Consider the following 27,411-nt stretch of genomic DNA (forward strand, 5'->3'; position numbering starts at 1 on the left):
AGAAATATTAAAGTGTAACTACACAAACACTATAGATTTGATTATTTCATATGTAATTTTTATATTTTTGTACTCATATATGATTTAAATTAATATTTTATTTTAGTACATTTAAACATTAAACATTAAAAATTATGAAATAAAAAATACAATCAATATAAAAAAATAAAATTTAAATATTTAGCAAATAAAAACAAAAGCAAAATATATTTTTCAATAAATTGATAGTGATTTTCAAACAGAATAGTCAGATTATATAAGATATTCTTTTATCAATTTTCCAAATTTAAATTAATAATGGCATGTGCATTAAAGTGATAATGGTAAAGATATTTGGAATAATTCTCCCCTTAAATTCAAAAAGTATTTGTAGCCTTATTTTTTTAATTATTGAAAGTGGGAGAGCATTTACGGAAAATATTATATTCACGATTTTAGCAGAATGTTCTAAACGCGGATACCATCCGGGCCTTATCCTTAATTAGCTGTGAATGATACTAGTCTTTAATCACTTTTTTTTTTGATAGAATTGACTTTAATCACTTTATAGAAGTGATAATATAACTATTTATTGCTTCAGTTTATTTTGAATCAATAGCCCAAGATAAAGCTCCCCAAATCCTAATAACTTGAGTTCATGAGAGAATGTGGGATTCAATTCTGATTGCCAACCTTTTTTATTGAGAAAATTACACATATGAACTAAATAAGGGCTTTTATTATAAAAATGCTAAGCCTCTTAAATTCTTTAATCAATGCTAACTTTTTCTTTACATCTATGAGCTAAACACGGTAAATTATTACATTTCATACATAGTTAATCCTAGCCTTCCACTTATTATATCTTTGGTTCATTTTTTTCATAAACCAACAAATATTGCTTTTCTTTTCCTTTTTCTTTTTACTCTTTATATTTTCTTATTTATTCCAGCCATGTTAACCTTTTCATCAATTTTTTTTTGTTCTTTTTAGTTCTCCATTTATTTATTTATTTTATTCTTTTTGATTCCTCATTCCTTAAATCAAACCCTCATTTTTTTATTATTCTATATAAACACCTGTCATGACTAATAACCTGAAAGAATTTAGTTTTGTGTTGTTTTAATGGTGAGAATTGAAGATTGAGTGATTAAAAAGAGTTGCGGAAATGGTGTTTATATAAAAGAATTTGATGGAATGATGTGTGTGTGTAAACATAGGCACGTTATGAGCCAAAGAGGGTGATGGATGGCAGTATTAGTAGGTGGTGGTGTTAATATTGTTGTAACAAACACATAATTTTGTTATTAATTATAGAATTTGCTATTGGTTATTAACAGGTGTTGGACCCTCTAATGCTTTTGCTTACATTTCTATGTTATATATACCTTTTTTTACTAATTGAGATCAGATATTAATTTATCACCGAAATATAAAGTTGATTAATTAACTTCCGATAAGTTGTTTCCATCAACAACAAAAATGTAGTTTCCAAAAGACCTTTTTTGATTTTTTTTATGGTAAAATTTTGAGAAAACTTACACTATGCATCTTTCTTTTTAATTTTTTTTTATATGAATACGCTTTAACTGCTATAAAAATACTCTTTTTTAATTATTAGTTTTATAAAATACCTCATTTTATTAATAAGCTATTAGTAATCTACCAAAATGCGTTTTTTTTTTGCAAAAAAAAAAATTAGAACGTATTTTTGTAAACATTTAATTGAATCGACTTCATCTTGAGTATTTTTGTAAAAAGCCCAAAATTTTGTCGGTGAATCGACTTCATTTTGAGTTCTTAATTTAATAGCATTAGAGGCTAATTGAGAACTATAAGAGCTGTAGTCAAACAAAAGGGGGATAATTTTGGAAATTTCCAGTCTGAATTGCCCATAATAAATATATTATTAAAATTATATTTGATATGTATGATTTATGTATTTGAGATGTATTATTTATATATTTTTATGTGAGTATATCATTTTTTATATTTCTTCTTTAAATAATTATAAGATTATGTATTAGATTTGTTTCATATATGTATTTGAGATATATTTTTTCAATACGTTTCATTAATATTATTTGACTATCTTCGAGATACATATCAGATACATATGTTATACATTTCAGATACATGTCAGAAACATCTCAATTACATTTATTTTGAAATACATATTAATTCATCAAATGTGTTTGACATGTTTCTTAAATGTATTTATTAGACAAATTGGTAATATATAATTTATACATGATAAATATATCTTTGGTATGCGTTTTCTCGTTAATGGTGGTACCTCAATGCCTTCGAGATACATTTTCGGTACATCTCATATACATTTTCGATACATCTCAAATACATCATCAATACATATCGGAAATAGTTCAAAGAATATTTAAATATATATTCTATATATATATATATATATATATATACATACATATATATATATATATATGTCGTTTAGATGTATTTTTAGATACATCTTTCATATACAATTAAAACATGATAAATATATCTTTAATACGTATCATTGACAAATAATTTATACAATTTACAGAGCATCTGACATATTTTTTATTTTAATATATGTTACATATAAATTTTAACTACTCGTAAGTTATATATTTAATGCGTTAAATATATAACTCAAATACAAATACTATACATATTTGACACTTTTTGTACATATCAGAAATAGTTTCGACGTATATTTTTTATTTTAATATATGTATTATGTGTGTATTTTGAGATGTAGTATTATCGATATATCTCTGATAAATTATCGATAAATCTATAATACATCGTGGATAAGTGTTTGTAATTCAAGTGAGGATGTTTAGTTTGATAAAAGTTGAGCTAAAAAAAATCACAACTTATTATTTGTATGCTTCAATTTATTGTGAATAGTAACATATCAAAATGTTATTGATATTATTTGATGCGTGAATTTTAATTAAAGCACGTGATACATGTATCTTTTAATTTAAAATATATTATACATACACCTTAGAGACACATAAATAATACATATTAATAATAAATTTATTTATTTATTTATTTTTATTTTAGAAATATGAAAAAATAATAATCAGATATGTCCTTGATACATATATGATACATAACAGATACATAAACGATACATGTTTGAATAGTTCGACAAAATGCCGCGTGACTGACGCACGCATCTGACGCGCGTGTCAGACGCGTTTTTGACCTATTCTGACGCGTTTTTGACCTTTTTTTGTTTGTTTTGTGTGTGACAAGTGTTGCATTCTCATTGGGAAGGTATTAAATGTAAAGTTTCAATTTTTTGAGGTGCTCATGTAATATTTCAGCAAATTTAGCATTGTTGTTATTTTCTTTCTCTTTTTGTATAGTTTTGTTATTTTCTCTTTTTTATTTAATAATAAAGTTTCCTATTCTCTAATCAATTCTTTTCATTCTACTGATATTTTATCTTCTCCAATTCTTGTTTGTTAATCAATTTTGAAAAATTCTAACACTTCATCTTTTATTGCAAAATATCCTAAATTTCTAGTAAAATATACAAATTCAACATTTAAAAAATAAAACAAAAGCAGAAGTAATGGACTTATGGCAAACTTTTAATATTTGCGCACAGGTTAACTTGCGTGCCTGCAATTCACAGTAAGCCCATCTGACGTGGCACAAAATCCCCACGTATTTAATTTTTAATTTTCATTAACGTTACCAAGCCCATGCAAGCCGTCAACTCCGTTAATTTACCACAATCCAACGGCTAAGAGTACTCGAAAGTAAGAAACCCTTCAGCTCCCATTTCCGAACCTTAGCTTCGGATAATCCAAACCTGAGGTACAGGTCTCGGCCCAAACTCTCATGTTTTTTTCATTTTATTAAATAAAAAAACTTTTTCTTGTAGCTTAATTATCAGTTTTTCAATTTTACTCGGAAAACAAACAGAAATTGTGAGTAAAAACAAAAATTCAGAGCTTATAGTTATGGATCGTCGTTAATTAATTCACGATCATCTAATGTTTAAACTGTTTTTTGGTGATAGTTTCAGAAAAAAAAATTATTATTTTGCGAAGATTTAAGTAATGCAGGATTTTTGATCCATTTGAATTACAGTATACTCTAAGGTCTGTTTGTTTAATTTTTTGCCTAATTTGAAGAATGTAGTTCGTAATTAAATTGAATTGGCAGTTGGAATTTGAGTTTCAGTTGAAAATTTGACTTCTATTGTTTTATATTTGGAATCAGCTTTGATTTTGTTTTTTTTTTTCTTTTGTGAAGGTGAAACCATGGCTCAGAGTAATTGGGAAGCTGATAAAATGTAAGTGTGCTTTTGTTTTTTTGATTTTTTAACTTGGTGTTTAATTAAATTTGAATAATTAAAGTTAATTTTGCGGGTTCTTTGTTTTGGGTGTATGTGTAGGCTTGACGTATACATATATGATTATTTAGTGAAGAAAAAATTACATGCTACTGCAAAGTCTTTTATGACTGAAGGGAAAGTAGCTCCAGATCCAGTAGGTAAAAATCTTTATGCACCTGTAAATTTAATTTTTGGTTTTTAGTCCATTTTATTTTAGTCGTTTTACTTGTGCAATGTAGAGCTGTATGCTTGAGAATTATCTTTGGCTAGAATTGCTAATATAATGAAATAGAGCCACTTTGAGGTTCCCTATGAAATGAGGCATGGAACGAAGAAGCTACGAAGAATTTCCGGGAGTTACGAAAGAAACTTTGAGTGAAATGAGAAGTGAAAATGGTGTTTTTTCTTTTTAATTGCTTGCTTAAAGATAATGTGCATGAATGAATTAGAATCTCTGAGGTGGATCGTGTATGTTATATGTGAATTTTTTGTGTGCAGCAATTGATGCTCCTGGAGGGTTCCTTTTCGAATGGTGGTCGGTCTTCTGGGATATTTTTATTGCAAGGACAAATGAGAAGCATTCGGAAGCTGCTGCAGCATATATAGAGGTGGATTTTGAGTTTTAGATGTATTTTTTTTTTCAAAAATTGCGGAGTATGTATCAAGTGTTGATTTATGATCTTGATGCATAGGCACAGCAATTCAAAGCTAAAGAGCAACAGCAGATGCAAATACAGCAGTTGCAGCTGATGCGTCAAGCCCAGTTGCAACGTGGAGGTCCTAATAATCCAAGTCTTTGTGGTCCAGCAAATAGTATTGGTTCTGAAGGAATGCTTGGGCAACCAAATGCTAGTGCAATTGCTGCAAAAATGTATGAAGAACGGATGAAACATTCTAACTCCTTGGATCCAGAAACTTCCCAACCTCTCCTTGACTCTAGGATGCCTCTATTAAAACAGGCAACAAATCATCCTGGGTAAATTTAGTCATTATCATAATTATATTAGTTTTCTCATACTTTCATGCTTGCTGACCTTTTTTGTTTTTGACCCAGCCAATTAGTTCAAGGGAACTCTGGTAGCATCAGTGCGGCACTGCAACAAATTCAGGCACGCAGTCAACAAGCTACCGTAAATACTAGGACAAGATGTTCTGACATTTGTGCTACCTCTCATGTCCTGTTTATTTGAGTGATGATTGGTTTGTATTCGCAGGATATTAAAAGCGAAGTGAATTTGGGTGCTGTTCAAAGATCGTTGCCTATGGATCCTTCTTCAATATATGGTCAAGGGATCATGCAATCAAAACCTGGAATAGGGAATGCAGGTACTCTGTTTGTTTTCCAATGGAGAATGAGAATATTAGACAAGAATGTACTAACATGCCTTTAAAACTTTCAACAAAGTATTTCTGCTTTTTATTGCTGTTCTTCTATTTCATCGTGTTTTGGCATCTTTTCTAATAATAAAATCGTTCAACTAATTTATTGTTTCTCTAAATTTAAATTAGAGAAAAGATTGAAACTCCAAGACCATATATTATCTTCTACCTTACTGTCTCTCAATCAATTGTTATTTAACTAGCTAAAACTCTATATATGTTAGATAATTAGTTATTTCAGAAGGCCTCTATCTTTACATTGAGAATACCAGTTAATAAAGCGAAAGGGAAAATTGAATGCTTGCGTGTGAATTTGCTCCTGGTATGATTGTTTCAAACACCATATATAGGATGATTTGGAAAAGATAGAAAGCATCAAGTATGTTATACATGCATATGCATAATGTTTGAATTTTGTCATGTTCTAATTGGCATCTCAACTAGTAAGATATTAATGAACTAGTTTGCCTAAATCACAAGAAAGAAAAAATTAAGTTCATCAATTGAAATTCGAAGGCTTCTAAATAATTAAGAATATCCATTCTCAACTTTATGTTATTGAGTTCCAACTGTATTGGTAGAACCAAATGAGAGATGACGTCTCCAATTTCACCGTTCTTCGGATTATGTGCTGGTGCTCTAATCTTTATGCTGGAGAACAGTGTAGTACTAGCTAGTTTTCTTCTCTTGGTTTCTTTCCGAAACATATTTGAGCAGTTATGATGGTTTCTTGAAAATTTTAATGCCCGGCATCTTTCCATTGAACATTTCCTAATTCAGTTTAATTTTAAATTTTCAGGATTGAACTCTGGAGTCGGCGGTCTTCCATTAAAAGGATGGCCCTTATCAGTAAGTATATGCTGAATCTTATTTTCTTCCTGGGACTCATCTGCTCACAGCTAGCATATTTTTCTATTAATAAGGGGATTGATCAAATTCGACCAAGTTTGGGTGCACAAGTTCAAAGGCCACTTTTACACGGTGCAAGTCAATTTCAGCTTTTGCCACAGCAACAGCAACAGCTTTTGGCACAGATTCAAGCACAAGGCAATCTTGGAAGTTCACCAATCTATGGAGATATGGATCCACGAAAGTTTAGAGGATTGCCTAGGGGCACTTTGCAAGCCAGAGATGGCCAGCCAAATGCCAATGATGGTTCTATTGGTTCTCCAATGCAATCAACATCATCAAAGGTAATATTTCCTTCCTGAAACTGTTGAACATAATATAAATCTGTCATGATACCTTTATCAGATTCAGATTTTTAGTTGTTTCATTATTGGGTTTAAACTTTCAAAGGTCATTCTGCTCATTCTTCTTAAGCAGATGAATATGCCACAGAATCAACAGTCATCCTCTCAACAACAAGATCCTTCGCAGTTTCAGCAACCGCAGGTTGAGTACTTGAGTTGATAAAATTTTATGAAATTTCTTTTCTTATATTTTTTCTCTTCAAAGAACTTTCGAGTTACATAAAGGCATAGTTATAAGAAGTTCTATCAAGTTCTACATTAATAGCAAGATGAACTCTCTTTTTGAATCTCTTGATATGTTGGAAAATTGTTGGATAATGCTTGCCTCTTTGCGGTAACAGAATAATCGGAAAAGGAAGGGTGCCACATCTTCTGGACCTGCTAATAGTACTGGTACAGGAAATACTGTGGGTCCTAATTCTCAACCATCAACTCCTTCAACTCATACTCCTGGTGAGGGAATTTCTACAGCTAGCAATTTGCAGCACGTCGGTAACATGTCGAAAGGCATGATGATGTATGGTGCTGATGGAACAGGAGCTCTTGCATCATCGACAAACCAACTGGTACAGGCTCCTAATAATATTATTAGTAAAATCCTTATAGGTTCATAGACCCCTTGACAATGTTGACTTATGTCTATGAATACAGCTTATATTTGAAGTTTGAGGGCCTGCGAGATGATATCATATTGCTGATTTCTGAACCAATAGGTTTTATTAAGTATTGGAGCTGGACAATTATCTATTAAATTCTGTGTGACATGCTTTAAATTTTTAGTCAGCCTGTGTAGGTAAATAGGGCACATTATAAGGGATGAGGTCCTTCAATCATATTATGTGACATGGGAATCACTAATAACATTGATTCTCCATTTAATCTTAATTGTCACCTGACTTTCAGCCCAGATTGGTATTTAATCTTAATTGTTACTTGACTTTCATCCCAGATTGGTAGGAGTGCTTCTATTCTCAATGTGTGTCTACCATTTTATCCGCATTAAAATATTCCCACAGAATTATCACCTCATTTATCAGCTAATTTTACTGGGAGCATCCAAATTTATATTTTATTGCAGGAAGACATTGAGCATTTTGGGGATGTTGGCTCTTTGGATGATAATGTTGAATCTTTTCTCTCACATGATGATGGAGATGGAAGGGATTTGTTTAGCACATTGAAAAGGAACCCTTCTGAACATGCCGCAGAAACTTCCAAGGGTAATTACGTTTTCAATCTTTCTCTAATAATTTATTTTGAACTCCTAATAATACTTGTTCAAATTGTTATGTCGTATTTTTCTCCATGCTAGGTTTTTCCTTCAGTGAAGTTGGTTCTATATGTAAAAGCAACGGCAAAGTTGTTTGTTGTCATTTCTCTACGGATGGGAAGTTATTGGCTAGTGCTGGGCATGACAAAAAGGTACAATGCATTGACAAAGAATTAATTTAATAAAAAGTGCGGAAGATCATAGTAAATTTAAAACTGACTTGTATATTGATCGAACCATCTACTATGTGGTTCATATCAATAAGCTATGTTAAATTAAAAAATAAAACCTGACCCCATAGGCCCATACTCGTCTTTGCTGATGGCATGTGTGACTCATTGGCAGCCATATGTTCAACCACCACTCCTCGATCGCTCTCTCTTTCTAGTGATGCGTAATTGAACAATATAATTAATGGTCCAATCCCATTGTTTTGTGTTATGGATAATAAATCTGATCTGATTTACATCTGCCAACCATATGTATGCATTTAAGTAGGTACAAATTCACCCAAATTTGTAATTGTACTTTAGCAATGGTCCAATTTCACTGTTTCGTGTCATGGTTAGTTATGATCTGATTGGTATATAATGTTGTGGATGCATGTGTTTTCATGTCAGTAGGTTGTTCTTTGGAACATGGACACTCTGCAAGCAGACAGTATTCCTGAGGAACACAACCACATAATCACTGATGTTCGTTTCAGACCAAATACCACTCAGTTGGCAACATCTTCATTTGATACAACTGTTCGATTATGGGATGCTGCAGAAGTAAATCTCTTTCATTAATGTTCTCCTCCTGACATAAATTCCAATCTGTGTTTCAAGTCTTGATGGCATATTGTTGTTAATATGCTCAGCAGCTGGCATAAATAATTTTGTGCTTTTCAAGCACCAAAATTAATTTACTATTTTGCTCTACATGACAAAGGCAGTAAATTCAGCTTATTTTTGCAGCCAAGATATTCGCTACAGACATATACGGGGCACACCTCGCATGTAATGTCTCTTGACTTCCACCCCAAGAAGAATGACCTTTTCTGCTCTTGTGATGGAAACAGCGAGATACGGTTCTGGAACATCAATCAGTATTCGTGCACTCGCATATCCAAGGTTTCCCTCGAGACTCTTTCCAAACTTTCATTAACTATTAGAAATTTGAATGCCGAAATTCGATTTCTTTTCAATTTCTAATACCCATTCACTTGGAGGAGCAGGGAGGTAATGCACAAGTTAGATTTCAGCCGAGAATAGGACATCTACTAGCTGCAGCAGCAGAGAGTGTTGTGTCCATCTTTGACGTCGAGACTGACAGGCAGACACACTCATTACAGGTATGGTCTTAATTGCGAAAGGCATGAGGAAGCAAGAAAATTATGCTTTCAATACTTTGTAAAGCATGAGGTTGTACGAGTCCTAGCTGATGATAATCTTTTTTATTCTCAGGGTCACTCCACCGAGGTGCACTCTGTCTGTTGGGATGCAAATGGAGACTACTTGGCATCGGTCAGTCAAGAGTCTGTTCGTGTGTGGTCACTAGCCTCAGGAGAATGCATTCATGAACTTAGCTCGAGCGGGAACAAGTTCCATTCCTGTGTTTTCCATCCAAGCTATTCCACTCTGTTGGTCATTGGAGGTTACCAGGTGATAATTTTCTTTTCCATGACTATAGTTAGAGGGTACATTTGGTTGAAACCGAACCAAAACTGAATCAATTTTCTTTTTTCAAAACCGAACTGAACCAAAATTTCGAAGAACTAAAACTTTTCAAACCGAACCAAACTAGTCAGTTCTATTGATTTTATGGTTCAGTTCGGTTATTTCAGGTTGGTGTGCACTAAAACTTAACTGAAAATCAGCCTAGTCAGTTAAGTTTGGCGTGCACTATTTTTTATGTCCAAAATAAAATGAACCGGGAATGGAAACATTTTTATAATATCAAACTGAACCGAACTGAATTTGTCGGTTTAGTCTGGTTTTTGCACACCCCTAGCTACAGTAATAAATACATTAGCTAAGTTAGGATTAGGGTGCCAAAACCAAATCGAAACAAACCTATAAAAAATTGGTTTTTTATTCAATATTAGACATTAAAAGTTTAATTAAGCTCAAACCAAACAAACCGAACCAAAAAACCGATTGAACCAGCCGGCTGGGTTTAGTTTGAAAAAAATTGTTCCTTAAAATTTTGATTAACCGAATGCACAACCCTAGTTAGGATATCATGTAGAAATGTGAGCATTCCTAGTGTTGTGGCTTTTGAAATGAGTTATGTTTCATTTCTTCAGTTTGCTAATGCTGATTTTATTTATTAATTTTGGTGGACTATGAAGTCGCTGGAACTGTGGAATATGGTTGAGAACAAGTGTATGACAATTCCTGCTCACGAGTGTGTAATATCCGCCTTAGCGCAGTCACCGCTTGCAGGATTGGTTGCCTCTGCCAGTCATGATAAATGCGTGAAAATCTGGAAATAAGTTTAAATTTCTCAGGCTCACAGTTTCTCAAGAAACAATAAATGGAAATCCATTTTTACGTTTGATTTGAAGTCCTTGTGACTTCCATTATTTCCTCTGGTTTTGTTTTTCTTTCTACTTTACATGTTTAGATTTGTGAGGATTTTAACAGAAGGTACATAGAATGTCTGAGACGTTGGATATATCCTCTTTTTTATTTCTTTGACAAATTAATTTTTAAGATAATATTATGATTTCAGATTTTTGGTGGAAATAGGGCTAATAATCCGCCATGACCCCTGACTTTAGGGGTACCTTACAACAAACCCCCTGATCTAAAAAAACAATCAGTAAACCCTTCGATCTTTGTGGCGGCGTTCGGTAAACCCCTTTAGGACGAAGATACCCTTGGCGCCGTCTTTTTTGCTCAACTGACATTCAAAAAAAAAAAATCTGACGGCACCACGTCAGCTGACACGTCATCAAAAAATCATAAAAAATTAAAACACCTAAAATACCCCTAAATTTAATTAAAAAAAATAAAAAATAATAATTCAACCCAACTCAATCTAACCCAAACCATTCAATCAACCCATCCACCACCGCCAACCACCGTCACCCGACCAACCCTGCCACCTGACCACCGCCGGAAAATACCGGAAAATTTTCTGGCGGTAGTTGGGTGGCGGTGGTGGTTGAGTCGGTTGTTGGTTTAATCGAGTGCTTTAAACTAGATTAGGTTTGCTCGGTTTTTTTGTTTTTTTCTATATTAAAATTAGGGGTGTTTTGGTGTTTGAACTTTTTAAGGTATTTTGTTGACGTGGCGCTGTCATCAATTTTTTTTTAAAGAATGACAGTTGACTGAAAGAGACGGCGCCAGAGATATTTTGGTCATATTTGGAGTTTAGGGGGTTTAGGGGGTTTAGCGAGCGCCGCCACAAAGATCAAGGGGTTTACTGATCGTTTTTTTAGATCATGGGGTTTGTTGTAAGGTACCTGTAAAGTCAGGAGTCATGGCGGATTATTAGTCTGGAAATAGTGACCTTTTGAGTACTGGCTATAGAATTGATTTTATTAGTCAGTACTCTTTCGTCCCATTTTTTTTTCTTTTTTATATCTTAGAAAAATAGTATCACATTTTTTTTGGTTAGCCCATCAGGTTTTCAGGTTCGCCCTGACTAATATGGATCTGACCGTGTTGCGCACCTGACATGATGGGTGAGTCTATCAGTGAGGATTTTCTGCATTCACAAGACTCGAATCCGAGATTTTATTTAAGCGATATCAAATCGCTTACCACTTGGACCAACCTCCGTTGGTAAAAAAATAATATCACATTTGTCTAAGCAATATATTATTTCATTTCTTACATTTATTATTAATGAGTTTGATATATTTCATTGAATAAAATTGATGAAGTAGTTGACTATATCATATTTTAAATACAGAAATGAGAGATATTCAAAGGATACTGAATTACTAAACATCGTCCCCTTTTACTACGCACCGCCCTTAAACTTTACATTTTTGCCCTTTTTCTGTTTTTTTTTTTTAATTCTAAAACTCATATTCAAATCCGCTCAACTCACATTTAAACACGAAGAACGGATATTGAAAATCTCGTTTAATTTTATTTAATTTTAAAAATTTATTACAAATTAATTTCATTTAATTTGAAAAGTGTTTTTCGTTTAATTTCAGAAAAAAAATTTGTTTAGTTTAAAAATAAAATTGTTTAGTTTCAAAAATGTCTTTCATTTAATTTCTAAATTTTTTTCGTTTAATTTCAAAATTTCGTTTAATTGTCAAAAATAATTTTTGTTTATATTTCAAAAAAAAAGATAAATATTTTAAAAAAAAAATTATAGGGACGTTTTCATTTGACATCTCCCCAGAGGGGGAGACGTCTTCCGAAAACGTCTCCCTAAACGTCCCCATAAAAAAGGGCGCAAAAAGGTAAAAATAAGAGTTAATTAGACATAATACCTTCATTACCCAAAGTAATTAGAATAGTACGCTGTTAAGTTTTCATTTAGCTATTTACATTTTCCTTCTTCTTTTTTTGATTTTTATACTTTCTGTTTTTGATAAATGCCATCTTGTCTTTTATTCTTCAAATAAAAATAGAAACATCCACTGCAACCCTAACATAATCACCCAAGCTGCAATCTCCGACGCAATCTCTCCGCCGTCACTGCCAAGCAACAACCACTAAAGAAGCCACCTTCAAGATCGCCTTCTCGCTGTTTTCAGAAAATCCCAAGCCTACCGCTGCCGCCGTTGTAAGCCCGCCTCCGACACAAGCCCGATAATAATTTTGCAGGTATCACGACGAGAATGGAGAACTGTTGATGAAGTATGGATGGGGCGAGTAAGAGAGTGAAAAGCCACATACACCTGTATTTAATTTTTTTGTTAGAGGGAATTGTGGGGCTTTTTGTATAATTTTTGGAGTTTTTTTTTGAGATTTTAGTTTTGATATTTTAGCAATTTACTTTGATTTTGAAATTTAGAAATGAGCAGATGCTATTTTTTTAGTGTTGCACAGCCTGCACTCTTAGTGTTTGAAGAAATGCTTATGAGAATATCTCTTGATGTATGTAATTTTTTGGGTGTTGGGTAACCAATGGTTAACTTTGGGTAAACCGTTGGTTAACTTGTAAGTTAGGAGCTGCTGCAATTAGATTTAGGCAGGCAAACATTGTGGTTCGATTTTTTTGTGTTGCACAGCATGTTGCACTCTAAATCGAATCAATATTTTGTGTATTGTTTTAATCCATTTCTTATTTTTGTTTTCTGAACGATGATGTTGATGTAATTGTGGTTCGGTTTTTTTGTGTTGCACAACATGTTACACTCTAGGTGTTTGAAGAAATGCTTGTGAGAATTGTAATATTTTTGGGTGTTGGGGTAACCAATAGTTAACATTGGGTAAACCGTTAGATAACTTGTAATTTTATTTTGAATAAATCATTAATGAAATCGTTAGTAAACAGTTACTGAATTTTATGTTTGTGGTTCGATTTTTTTGTGTTGCACAGCATGTTGCACTCTAGGTGTTTGAAGAAATGTTTGTGAGAATTGTAATATTTTTAAATGTTGGGTAACCAATAGTTAACATTGGGTAAACTGTTAGGTAACCTGTATTTTTATTTTGAATATATCATTGATAAAATCATTAGCAAACAGTTGCTGAATTTTATGTTTATTGCTAGTTAACCAGTGTTGTACTAATGGTACACCAATGACCTTATTTTTAGTACCATGTTGGTTAACAAATGGTTAATCAATAATTTTAGATTTTAAAAAAGACGATTTAGGTTTTATTTGACGGTTGCTGTTGCGGTGATGAAGGGGAGGGGTTTGTAATAGAATTTTCAACTAGTTTAATAAAAATGTAGGTTTGAATTTGAAATAGTTTTTTTTTGGTTAACCAACAGTGTTGGTATACCGCTGGGTAACCAAAATCGTATTCTTGAGATTAAAAAAGATATTTATGAGAATAACAAAAGTTATTTTTGCAAAAAAAAAGTACAGATTGTATTTCTCAAAAAAAAACGTTGAGGTAGTATTCTTGAGAATATTTTATCTTTTTTTGGTATTTATCTAAAAAAACCCTAAAAATAAAGGGCGGTACCTAGTAATTAGGGGCGGTATTTAGTAAAACCCAAAGGAAATGTATATATTTAAAATATTTTTACTATGTGTGAGAATGAATTGAGTGAGTACAAATTAATGCTTAATAGTTTGCATGAAGATCCTTTTTATAATCTTTCAGTTGGATACGTAATTATAATCCCTCTATTTGTATTTTTTTATATTATAGTTTGATTTGTTTGGTTTTTTAGTTTTTAAAATGTGCAAACCGAACACCAGACTTTTTTTTAAATAGAAAACAAATCAAACCATTTTTAACAAATAACTAAACTAAACAACGAATTTTAGTTCAGTTCGATTCAGTTTCTCGGTCAGATTCGATTCTTACACAACCCTAATGTTGGATATTTTTTTGCAATTAACCCTTATATAAAATCTCTTCGGACAATAACACCCTCCCTCGTTCATAAAGCAAGAAGGGACCTTTTCAAAAATATCTTACTTTTTTGAAATTTTTGCGAAAATATCCTTTTTTTTGATAGTTTATTAGTAGATTATTGGTAACTTATTGATAGACTAGATATAAAAGGGATATTTTTGTAAAAATTTCACAAAATGAGGTATAGAGTATAATTTCTCCAAGCAACAAGAACCACATAAAAGCCCATCTTTTCTTGGTCCAGGCCCATCTGATCCAATCAAAAACTCTCGCAACGACGAACTCATTAGAAAGAACACAGAAGGTAGATTACACTACAGTAAAAAAATGGCAGCAGGTAGATTGAGCAACGTGGCGTCACGGATCATGGGAGGAAACGGCGTCGTAGGCCGTTCAATCGGTTCGTCCCTTCGCCTTCGCTCCGGCATGGGACTTCCCGTCGGCAGACACATCGTCCCTGATAAACCTGTACGTAATTTAATTTTTCAAAATTTTTACAAATCCCTAAAATAAATAAAATGAAACTCTTCCTTATTAATCTTTTTCAGTTAATATAATGTTGCAGCTTTCAGTAAATGACGAATTAACCTGGGACAACGGAACTAATCTCCCTGAACCTTGTATTGATCGCATTGCCGATACGGTTGGGAAGGTAATTATATAGTTATAATGACAATTATCAGTTTTAAATTGTCTTTTTTTAAAAAATTAGGGGATTTTAATTTGTAATTTTGTTTGTTATTTTGGGTATAAACATTACAGTATGAGGCATTAGCTTGGTTGTGTGGAGGTTTAAGCTGTTTTGGTGCACTTGGATTGTTGGCTGTCTGGAATGATAAAGCATCTAAGATACCTTTTGTAAGCTAATCCTATACCAACTTAACTTTCAGATTTGGTTCTTTGTTCGGATTGGTGAAAAGTCGAATGGTTTTTTGTTGTAATTTTTGCATAATTGATCAAATTAGAGGTTTGTTAATGTGGAAAATGAATGAATGTTAGTTTTGTTTCTAGTTTATGATGTTGCAAGTGTTACGTCTCTTGAGTTGATCATCAGGGAGTTTGCAGACTGCAAACCGTCTCGGTTATTGCCCTTAAGCATTTAAGCTACTGTTAAAATTGGTGCCTTCTACGGTTACTTTATTTTTCTATAATTGCTTTGTTAACTTGTTACGATTAGATGAATTATAATTATTTTCTTTCTATGGTGAAATTGACAAAGTAGACTAAAAACAAAATAACCATAAAATATCCCGTTAAAGTTTGTTTATAGTTTTTCCTTATAAGTAGGTGATAACTTTTGAGTGATAATTATTAAAGTTAGACGTTTAATTTGGTGTTAGGGCTCATGATGATTAAGCTAATGTACTTCAATGATGCCACTTGATATCCCTTGGGTTGCATGTCCTGCTGAATATATATGCTTATCCATGATAATGGCAACTACTCTTCTTGCTAGAAAATGTCACCATTCACTCGGTCATTGTTGTAAGAAGTTCAGTTAGAAGTATTTGTTCTAGTATAATTTTTTTGTCTCTACTTCTTATCTTTAGAGTGAAATTCAAACCATTTATGATGTGCTTATGTTATTTACATTCTGGCTCTGAAAACGTTTTGCTTTACTTGGAGTGAAAAGTTGGAACACAAGAACATAAATTATTGCCGAATTTTGTGTGCGTATTATATTATGTGCATCTAGTTGTCCTTGCTTTTCACCGGAACACAAGAAAAGTCCTTTAACGAGTTAATACAATTAAGGTCCTTGATTTTAAAACATTTTCATCCAAACCTTTGGACAGTATAAGCATTCCAATTTGGATGAAGAGGTCACTTAATTATATCTTCAATTTTTGTTTGACGAAATTGACTTGAGATCTTAATTGTGTACACTGGAAGCTTTAAAATCTACTATAACATGCCTGAAATATAGTAGAAGCTTTACTTTTTTTTTTTTAGTTATACAACATGAAATGATTTCGTGTTACCAAAAAAAAAATCTTATCTTAAGAAATTACATGTATATAGTTGCAAAATTTCGAATCTAACTTTCTATACGTATTGAGTGTATACATTTGTTAGTGATGGAAATTTCTTTGAAAGACTTCAATTTTTAAAAAAATTGTGGAATGTTTGTGAGAAGTTTTTGGAAAGAAAATTCTGGCGCAGGTTTATCCGAGAAGTGAAGTTCTCATATTACCCGCTTAAGTATACCGTTATTATATTAGGCTGTATCTATGACTGCCCCTAAGTGCAGAGTTTAATATATCTCCTTCACATGATACCAGGGACTGCACTGTTTAATATTTTGATGATTTCTGTCAAATTAATTGGCGATAATGCTGCACCTTCTACTGTTTTTTGCTTGAGCTTAAGAAAATACTGGCTTTGCTAGTCCGGTTTAACATAGATTTCCTTGATGACTCATGAAAATTTTCTGAATTTGTTGATCAGGCGCCAAAAGTTTATCCATATGACAACCTGCGAGTGGAGCTCGGAGGAGAACCTTAGGCTAATCTTTGTGCCAGGAACGATTTGTACCATTACCGTTTTCACATTTGTTACATTTTTAGTTCATGTGGCTGCGACTTGTCTTGGAATCTCACAAATAATGGCTGTACCCGACTTTTGATATCTTGTAGCAAATATCTTGATAAGCTTTTGATCAGATCTGTCTATCAAAACCTTCTGCATTGACATTTTCTGGGACTTGCTTTTACCAGTGTGGGAATATAAATTATAGTTTTTGGTTAATTATGTCTATAAACAGTACTTGCTGTTGACAATTATGAGTTTCTAAATTTTGGCCAGTAACATAGCCTCGTGCTGTTATTTTATTAAGTGATCAGATGTCTACAATTAATCTATTTATCGTATTATTAGTCGATCTTGAAACCTGTCGACATCTAAAAACGGGCAAAATGTTGAAAATATAAGCTTAATATTAACATCAATGTTGCATCTACATTGAAAAACATAAGAAGGTAAAGTAATATATTGAGCCTGATTCCTTGGAAGTAATCGGAAATAATTGAGCTATGGTGTTTAATTTTAGCGAAACAATTTCTTCAGCATATGTTCTCGCTTAGAATGCTCGTCCTATGTCAAGTCATCGAAAATAATCTTCAAACTGTCTTGATTTTCTTACAAAGGTAATGTTTTGGATTTGAATTAATTATGATTATCTTCCGATTACAAATAAAATAAGCAAAATCTGGCTATTTTTTCAATATGATAAATTGTATTAAATTAATTAGATTTAATGGGACTTTTTCATTTTAATTCTCAGATCATGTGCATTTGGTCGTGTGGATTTTACCATCAGCAGAATTTCAGTGGTGAAAAAACGTTAGCAAGAAGACAAGCTGAGCAACATGTTTCATACACAGTTTAGGTGTTGCTTTAATTTCACGGCAATGTCGGTCCATCCTATATACAATACTATAGATTAAGCAAATTATATACCTTAGGTCACGGTAACGTTGACGTTTTTGGAATTATCAAACGGTGTTATAAATAATTATCATATCTCCAACGTGCTCATATTAGTTGCTAAATAACCAGAAAATAATTCTGAAGATAAAAACTGAAGTATTTTTTTTGTGAAATATCAAAGTTTGAACTGAATTGTAATAGTATTTATACAAAACGTGACGGCTCATTTTCTTAAATTGGTGATTTCGTGCTTCAATGTGTATTCTACTTTCAAGGACTTCTAAGTTCTAGTATTTGATGCCAAATTTGGAATTACAATATTTGCTTCCATGTTGTATTTGATTTATGTTTTCTCAAGCAAATCATAAAAATCAATTCACTAATAGCATCAAAATAATAGCACCTCTCAAAAAATCTGGAAGTGAAGACCAAACCGAAATACTAGCATCAAAACGTGCTATTTAGCCAGGTTATGAGCAACGATGCTAGCTTGTCGCTTTACAAATCGAAACTTATAAGTCTCTACTAGAGAAGAAAAGCATTTTATAATTATGAGCCAAGAAACTAAAAGGTTAACTATAAATTTGATTATAAACTCTAGTATATTTTATAATTACAATACGAACTTTAAATCTCGTGAGACACAAACTACCACTCTTTTTACAATTTGGAATACTAAGCTATTTTTTTTGAAAAACAACTGCCGATGTGATGCTGACACTAAAATATACATTATTTTGACATATATATACATGCATTTTTTATCGAAATATTGTTCGCTGTTTTAAATTATAAGAAAAATTGATAGCATGTGTTATATAGTAATATAATTTAAATTTCGTATTATAACTGTAAAAAAACGTTAAAGTTTATAATTTGTTTGAATCAAACCTTGAATAATTTATTGCGTTGCCATTTACAACGTCAATTTCAAACATAACATTAATATGGGAATTATTAAGCATTTACGTAATGATTTCTCTAAGATAAAACACCTCTACTTCCTTAGAATAAAAAGAAGGGAAAAGGGTCAAATAAGCCCCTGACTTTAGGGGTGTCTTTGACCCTTTTCCCTAAAAAGAACTTTCCAGCACTTTTAAGAAACGTCAATACAAGCTCTAATCATCTCGCAAGACACACCAAACCTAAATTGAATATCTCCAAATGTCCATCTTAATTTATGTTATACAGTCACTATAGGTACTAAGGTGCTAATAATTTTATTTGAATTTGACTTGAAAATTTCATAATTCTAAATGGATTTCAATTAATAAAACTACAACTTAATTAATTTAGGCCCTCATTATTTATAATGGACTAACATTTTGTATTATCCATAATATATCTATGATTATAAAACAAAAACTGTTAAAAAGATGAGGCAGATGTTATGTGTATTTTGATAAACTAGTTTCGCATTACGTGCTATGCACGTAGCTTGTAACGTAACTCCTCAATGAATATATTAGTAAATTTATTATAGTTATATCAATTTTTTATTTATAATTAATATTAAATTAGTTAAGATTTTTTTTAAAAGTAAATACAAAATATTCGGTTTAAAATTTTTATTCCATACTGAATTTTTTTTTTGGTTTTATAATAATCATAATTAAATAATATTATCTTTAAAAATAATAAGATAAAAATTTAAATAATAATATATTAACCAAATACAGTATTTTAATTTTGTAGTTCAATCAAACTAAAAGATAGGTATTCCTACTAATTTGGAGACAATTTAATTTTGGAGATAATTTAGCTACCTATTCTAAGTAGGACTTTAATTACAATAGTGATTAATTAAATAACTAATTAGTTAATGACTATAAAACCTTTATTTAGTAGTAAACTGAAAAGGGTTATTCAGAAAATTTGCCTGTCCCCCCCCCATCCGTGCTTTTATATATAGTATAGATATAGATAAATTGGCCAAACACATATTTGGGTCCCTGCACTATCACTCTTTTCCAACTTAAGTCCCTAAACTATAAAACGTTTAAACTAAGTCCCTACACTATCAAAAACATCTATTTTAAATCCCTATCGTTGCGCAAGTTAACGGAATGTGGATGACGTTAACAATTACATATCAAAAATGCTATTTTGGTCTCTGCACTATCATTTTTTTCCAAATTGAGTCCTTACACTATTAGAAACATCAATTTTAAGTCTTTCTATCACATAATTTAAATAATATTAATAATATTTTTATTTTATTTTCTTTTCTTTTTTAATGTTATTAAATTTTTTTAGCATTTCCAAAGTTAGAATCATCTCTGACCATCAATAAATTTTTTGCATTTTAATTTAAAATTTTAATTATTTAAAATTTATTAATTTAATTAAATAAAAATAAATTTTTATTTTATACAATTATTTTTTTTATTTTTATAAAAAATTAAATATATTAAAAAATTGTTCGTCTACCTCGCAATCTTTAAAATATCATATTTTTAAAAATATTTATTTTAATTTAACTAAATTAATGTATTTTGAATTAATTAATTTTGAGTAATTAAAAATTTAAGTTAGATTTATAGTGCAAGGACTCAAATGGTAAAAAAATTATAGTGTAGGGACTCAAAATTTTAAGTTCATAAATTTTAACTACAACCAATCTCAGAGTCCTGCATTTGTATCTCACTCTCTAACGGAATGACACAGAAGGACTTAAATCAGAGACTTTTGATAGTGCAGAGACTTATTTTAAATGTTTTATAGTTCAGGGACTTAAGTTGGAAAAAAATGATAGTGCAAGGACCCAAATATGTGTTTTGCCAAATAAATTAGGAAAAAGTTCATTTAATTAAAATTTATTTTATTTATATTAATCATGTAGAATCTATTAAAGCTGTGCAATTTGTTGTAGGCATGAGACATTTTAAATTTTTTGTATTTTTTATTACTAGATTTATGTGTCTTTATTTGTAGGTATCGAGTTCCTACACTGGGTTTATTGTAGCGGTGGTTAGGGATTCAAATGAGTTTGTTATTAGTCGGTTCATGCTACTTATAGACATATGTGAAATTCTGATATTTTATAATTTTTAGCTATTGCGCATTTTTATATGGTGGGCATCGAGTCATTTTTAGGGGAGATGCTCTTCAGGTTTCACAGGTTGCGAATTCAGTCATTGTTTCGGATTACATAACTTAGAGAATTTATTAAGATGTTACTTGTTTTCTGATCTCTTTTAGTTATTCAATCCAATGTGTTAGTCGATGTTTTAATACGATGGCTTATGATTTAGCTAGTTCTATCAATATACTGACTATTTCAGGGGAAAAAAATCCTAAACTCAAATTAATTAATTTTTTAAAATTTATTTTAATTGTCTTTTAATTTAGATGAGAGTATATTTTTAATTAGAGCAAATTACTTAAAGGCCCTAAGATATATCATAATTAACAGTTTGGTACCCCTTATTTCAAAAGTCTATTTAATGGTTCTCAGTTTTAATTCCGTTAACTGAGAGATCCTTCTGTTAATTTGAGGGATCAAATCGTTTAACGGATTAAAACTCGGATACTAAATTGTTTAAAAGTGAGGGAACAAATCGTTTAATAAAATTAAAAGTGAGGGACCAAATCGTTTATAAAATTAAAGTTGATGTACCAAATCGTTTGAAAGTAAGTGTTGAAATTAACAGAGGGGCCTAATAGTTAACGAAATTAAAACTGAGAAATCATTAAATAAACTTTTAAAATAAGAAGTACCAAACTGTTAATTATAGTATACCTTAAGGACCTTAGCGTAATTTGCACTTTTAATTAATACTAGCATATAAATGAATATAATTATGCTGGTAAGGGTTGGCGCGTGTATGTGTATCCTACCTGCAATGTGGGGCCAATTAGATTCTCTCTGTCTTACTCTTATTTAGGGAAAAAACGACTAATCCATTCATATTTTTTATTTGATTTCTGAAAAACAAATATTAAAAAAAAGATAAATGAAATAGAGTATGTGGGCCCAGCTTGCTTCTTCGGTGCGGCTGCCGCCGTGGCATTTCAAGTCTCATGCGATACGGAGTTCTAACTTCTAGATGGCGTGGATTGGAATTTGGAATAACTAATAAGATTATAGAAAATATTAGCCCTTCCATCCTTATGTTATAATTAAATTAAATCGGTTACAATTAATTTTAATATTTATTTTTAAAATAATAATTATTATTTTAAGCATATAAAATACAATAAAGATGACTAAACTTTTATTGATATAATTTAATGAACTAACTAGTCTAATTTATTTTGCTTTAATAATAATTTTTTTATATTATATTCAAATATGGAGCGATGAAATTATTTAAAGATAAATATGCATATTAGAAAGTAAATAAGATTGTTGATCTTTAAATTTTAATCAAATAAAAACTAAATTATAATTTGAAATGTAAAAGAAATTAAAGTCTATTAATTTGACATGGATATTCTACCTTTGAAAAAAATTGAAAATTTAACTTTTTTATTGAAAAAATATGGAATATTTATTTACTTCATTTGTCTCAATGAACAAACATGAATTAGAACCGTTTAATTACTCTGAAATCATATAGTTTTAATTACACATAAGTTATAGTCACGAGTTCTAAATTGTATTCATATACAAATCAGCTCACTGGTTCGTAATCTTATATATGTGTCCGCTTGTGAGCCATAATCGAGCTAAATGTAAATAAACCGAACATTACTAAATTCAAGTTTGATTTATTTAAGGCCTAATGCCTTAAAAAAATTCCGAATTTACAACTCCTTTTTGATCCTACCCTGACGTTAAAAACTTATCAATTTTATCCTATTTCGCATTTTATCATTTCAACTGTATCCCAATTTTTTAATTTTTGTCAATTTTTTTATTATTAAATTATAAAATCATTCACTTAAACATGTTTAAATATAAAATTAAATTCATTTTCATCTAGAAAAAGTACAAATAAATCCTTTATTTTTAAAAAATTAACTGAAAACCATAATCAAATTAAAACCAATTTAAATTCCTAATTAATTTAACTAAATCTAAATAAATTTTAAACATGTACAATTAATATATGTTATATATTGAGAAATGTTTTTTATTTTTTTTCAAATGAAAAAGACGTCAGTTTTAATATTTCAAGGTATAATTGAAATGATAAAATGCGAAATAGAATAAAATTGGCAAGTTTTCAACGTCATGGTAGGATCGAAAAGGGTTATAAGGTTGGAGTCTTTTAAAGTATTAGGCCTTTATTTTAATAAATATAATTGAAACTTCAATTTGTATATTAAACTAACGAACAAATTTGAACGACTTGTTTTATTTACTTCCTTCTTGTTGTGCACAAAGAAGTGGCACAAAATAAGAGCATCATTTTATCTCTCGCATTTGGTATAGAAGATCAAATTTGTAATTTTGATAAGGCACTATAAAAATTGACGTTTTCTTTCTTCCGTTTTACCCCTCAACTTAGGTGGCCGGAAATTACGGAAGCATAGTATATCATTCGAAACTGAGATGACAAAAAATTACGAACAAATTGAAAATAAATAATAAAATGATTCGAAAAGTCAATTTTAAAAATATTCTAATCAAAAAATTGCGAGTTTAGTTTTATTGGATTTTTTCACGCCCAAGTTACAAAAATGAAGTTTTGCTGTAAAATGAATTCATGCCATGTATAGGTGGAAACTAATATATAAAGTGCATCAATATTAATTCCGAGAATGTGAGATCACTTGATCAATCTCAATGACCTAGCCTGCCTCTCTAACTACGTGAGAGTGTGAAGAAAGGTCTATTCTACTGTCACAAATGACCTCATTTTTCTTATCCCATATGTTAAATTTGACAGAATGGGCATTTTAGATCGACCAAAAATAGCATTTGACAAATTCTTGTATTCAGAGAATGGAAAAAGAAAAAGATTGAGAGTGCATTAAACCACCCAATGTTTTTAAATATTTCAAACCAATGTGTTTTTCTATGAGGTCTTAGGTGATCATGGAAGGTATGGTGAAACTAAAAATACGGTTTATGATTAAAAAAATATGAATAGTTTTCACCTATAGTTCTTAACTAAAGTGTTTTTGTTTTAATTTATAGTTGTATAATTGTTCTAAATTTTTAAACGACATAATAAAAAAATGACTACCTATTTTAAAATATTCATAAAACAATGATGGTATAGACGCGTACGATACGCCTTATATAGCAAATGAAAGCTATAACCGCGTCATGCTAATAATATTTACAAATAAATATATTTCACTGATATACACAAAGCTGACGTATTTTCGTAATATTTATTGATTTTATTTGTCATGTCACCTGCGTTGTAGATAATATTTCATTTTTTTAGGTCCGCTTTTGATAATGACTTTCTAAATTATTCATAAAAAATGACTCTTTGAATTAGTTCTTTATCCTAAAAAATATATTTTGAACATTGTTTTTAAATTTATCATTATTAACAATTAAGTGACTTCCCCATTACATATACTGGCAGCAGGGTTACATTGAGGTCACAAAGAAGATTTGTATACATACATAGGGAAAGGGGGACACTGAATAAACAGTGAGACAGAAGACTTTTTAACACTGCCCAATCTCTGTTTATGCCACTGTTTTATCCAGCATTTTTCCATGCAAAAAAGAAAAAAATTGATCTTTATTACATCTTATGCCTTTTTTAAAAACATTGAACTTTATTACATCACCAAAAACATTTTACAAATTCAAAACATTAATAGACAAATAAACAACTAAAGGCTGCAATTTTTTTTGTACGAATAAATAAAATAAAATTTCCGATGATAAAACCATAAAATTAAAAATCACAAATTATTGACCATGTGGCATAATGTCTTCTTCTAGCAATTGATTGTTAATTGAACATTATATCTAAAAAAACACTTGATCAATAGCAGAACTTGCAGTTATGACAACTTCAACCTGATTTATTTAATTTTCACCATAATAATTCAGATCTGTACAACATAATAAAATCTACAAAAAAAAAAATCAAATATTCTTAAAAATAACACAAAAATTTTCAAAAAGTGAAATATAAACTCCATAGGAAAAATATAAGAACAATAATATAAAAACACAAAAAGAATAAACTGAAAACAAGAGATATTGAGAGAAAAAAACAAAGCACCGCCAATTAAAATATTAAGCGGCGGTGGCCTTAAAAAAAGCAAAGAAAATAAGGGACTATTTGGTAGGCGGCAACAATTAAGAGAAGAGCTTTTGAATTTAGGTTTTATGCTCAATGCATTTCAACTAATAAATAATATTAGCAACATCTTATTTTTAGATATAACTGCACAGCTGGTTAAATTAAATTTATCAAATTATTATAATCAAACATTATTAAAATTTTGAATAATTTAATTGTTTTAGTTATAGTTAAAAAATTTAAAAAGTATTAGCTAAATTAATAAGATATTTTAATGGGTTAATCTGATTAACTTATTCTATAGATAACAATTTGGTCAATTCAATTTTTTTGGTCCAATTTATTAAAGAGATTAAACAAATTAGTTACATAGATAAAATAATTTAATTAATATGATTTTAAATAAATCGATCGATGATTGACTGAATCGATTGTTTGTCATTCTTCTATTGGTTATAAAATTATCCCCATGTTCGTAAATACCTTAAACAAATAACAATTTGAAGATGAGATTTTAATCTAACCAAAAAATCATCTTCTCTTTGCCCAAATTATTACTTATCTCTATGGTATTTTATTTATGTCTTTTTATATCTTTAATATATAAATTTTATTAGATCTATAATTTTATTAAGTTTTGTTATAGTTTTTGTTGAATTTTCTTGGTAATCAAAGTTGTTAAAATCTATCTTTTTATAATTCTGTTAAAGATAAAAATCGGAAAAAAATGAAACTTCAACGGATATAAAAGGTTGAAGATAACTTTTAGATCTATATTGAAGATGAAACTTGAAAAGTTTGAACTTTCAACAATCAAATAATTGTACAATCGTAATTTTAATATTTGAACTATTGTGTTTTTAGATAGTCTTTTGATGGTTGTAAAAGTCTTATTCAATAAATGTATCAGATAGTTTTTATCATTATTTTAAAATATTTATTTCAGTTTATTGAGAAATTATTTATTTATGTAATTTTTACTATTATTGATAGGAGTTTTAGCATTTGAATAAAAAAAACAACTTGATTATTATTATTATTATTATTATTATTATTAAAACAGGGATAGAGAAATTTGCGCCCAAATTACATTGGAAATTCTTAGTATGTACTAGAGTATTTTTTTAATACAGCCAATTTAAATTCAGCATTTAAAAACAATTTTATAAGAATAATCCTTGCTACTAGTAATATTTTACTCCAAAAAAGGAGTAAAGGATGAACTTGAATTTGATACTATGTATAAGAACAAATTAAATTTGGTTAACAAGGTTAATATCCTTTTTAGCAAAAGGTAGTTTTGATTAAAGTATATTGAAAAACATCGTAATAAATTACATTAAAATTGCAAAACAATTAATTTACATTGTAAATAAATTACATTTAAAATCGCGAAACAAACAGAAGTTCGTAAATGGAATTTTAAAGTCGCTGTTAATCAATAAAATTCAAAATATAAGAATTTTCAAACACCAATAACATTCTTATAAATTTTATCGTCAACACGCTTTATTCTAAATATATTTCAACAAAACAACCATAATCTTAATTTACCAATAAATTTAAATTTGAAGTTTGAACAAATGTGTTCAATCTTAAATAGAATGAGAGCGTAACATCATAAATAAATAAAAAAAGAATAAAAAATGAAAATACTAGTTATTATAAACTTAAGGAATATCAATCATTGACATATTAGATTAATAATACTCTTTTTGTCTCCAAAAAATAAAATATAAAAAATGGTCAAAACTAAAAATTTATTAATTATGGTTGATTCATGAGTTCTTTTTCAAAATAAATTCATATGAGTTAATTGTGATTTTTATTATAAAAATAAAATTTATATTAATATATATATATATATATATATATATATATATATATATATATATATATATATATATTAAGAAAAACTAAAAAAAATCATCAAACTTTTTCATTATATAGAGAATTATGTATAGATATATAAATTATAGAGAATTTTATGGAATATTATGTAACCAAAGAGATTCTTGTAAGAATATCCATTTGAAATTGTTTTAAGTGGCGGTGCCTCTGTTTTTTATTTTATTTTATG

General features: G+C 30.0%; 2 protein-coding genes across 4 annotated transcripts; both read left to right on the forward strand.

Moving 5' to 3' along the window:
- The first annotated feature begins 3,910 nt into the window (after window positions 1-3,910).
- Window positions 3,911-10,959, forward strand: LOC126669213 (transcriptional corepressor LEUNIG_HOMOLOG). 3 transcript variants are annotated; one of them, XM_050362622.1, is made up of 18 exons: window positions 3,911-4,103; window positions 4,258-4,297; window positions 4,400-4,497; window positions 4,838-4,947; window positions 5,038-5,315; window positions 5,394-5,469; window positions 5,554-5,665; window positions 6,519-6,568; window positions 6,643-6,912; window positions 7,046-7,114; window positions 7,314-7,538; window positions 8,051-8,192; window positions 8,285-8,394; window positions 8,866-9,015; window positions 9,202-9,357; window positions 9,462-9,578; window positions 9,691-9,888; window positions 10,578-10,959. In XM_050362622.1, exons 2-18 carry the CDS (start codon window positions 4,266-4,268, stop codon window positions 10,719-10,721), a joined length of 2,337 nt encoding a protein of 778 aa, XP_050218579.1. In that variant the 5' UTR covers window positions 3,911-4,103; window positions 4,258-4,265; the 3' UTR covers window positions 10,722-10,959. The 3 variants fall into 3 exon arrangements, with proteins under 3 accessions (XP_050218579.1, XP_050218578.1, XP_050218580.1); XM_050362621.1 differs by having other exon boundaries at window positions 3,912-4,103; window positions 5,032-5,315; XM_050362623.1 differs by having other exon boundaries at window positions 3,912-4,103; window positions 5,032-5,315; window positions 5,394-5,448.
- A 4,063-nt stretch (window positions 10,960-15,022) lies between these two features.
- LOC126666934 (NADH dehydrogenase [ubiquinone] 1 beta subcomplex subunit 8, mitochondrial) lies at window positions 15,023-17,484 on the forward strand. The gene is made up of 4 exons (XM_050359853.2): window positions 15,023-15,204; window positions 15,302-15,388; window positions 15,499-15,594; window positions 17,185-17,484. The coding sequence occupies exons 1-4, from the start codon at window positions 15,064-15,066 to the stop codon at window positions 17,239-17,241; spliced, it is 381 nt and encodes a 126-aa protein (XP_050215810.1). The 5' UTR covers window positions 15,023-15,063; the 3' UTR covers window positions 17,242-17,484.
- The last annotated feature ends 9,927 nt before the right edge of the window (window positions 17,485-27,411 follow it).

Source organism: Mercurialis annua, linkage group LG2 (assembly GCF_937616625.2).
Source record: "Mercurialis annua linkage group LG2, ddMerAnnu1.2, whole genome shotgun sequence".
NCBI lineage: Eukaryota > Viridiplantae > Streptophyta > Magnoliopsida > Malpighiales > Euphorbiaceae > Mercurialis > Mercurialis annua.

What these genes read in the sequence shown, in the direction of transcription:
- LOC126669213 (XM_050362621.1), top strand. Translation starts at nt 4,266, where the DNA reads ATGGCTCAGAGTAATTGGGAAGCTGATAAAAT. An exon ending in CTGCTGCAGCATATATAGAG is followed by an intron (nt 4,948 to 5,031) that starts GTGGATTTTGAG and finishes CTTGATGCATAG; the next exon opens with GCACAGCAATTCAAAGCTAA. An exon ending in CACGCAGTCAACAAGCTACC is followed by an intron (nt 5,470 to 5,553) that starts GTAAATACTAGG and finishes TTGTATTCGCAG; the next exon opens with GATATTAAAAGCGAAGTGAA.
- LOC126666934 (XM_050359853.2), top strand. Translation starts at nt 15,064, where the DNA reads ATGGCAGCAGGTAGATTGAGCAACGTGGCGTCACGGATCATGGGAGGA. An exon ending in TTGCCGATACGGTTGGGAAG is followed by an intron (nt 15,389 to 15,498) that starts GTAATTATATAG and finishes TAAACATTACAG; the next exon opens with TATGAGGCATTAGCTTGGTT. An exon ending in AAGCATCTAAGATACCTTTT is followed by an intron (nt 15,595 to 17,184) that starts GTAAGCTAATCC and finishes TTTGTTGATCAG; the next exon opens with GCGCCAAAAGTTTATCCATA.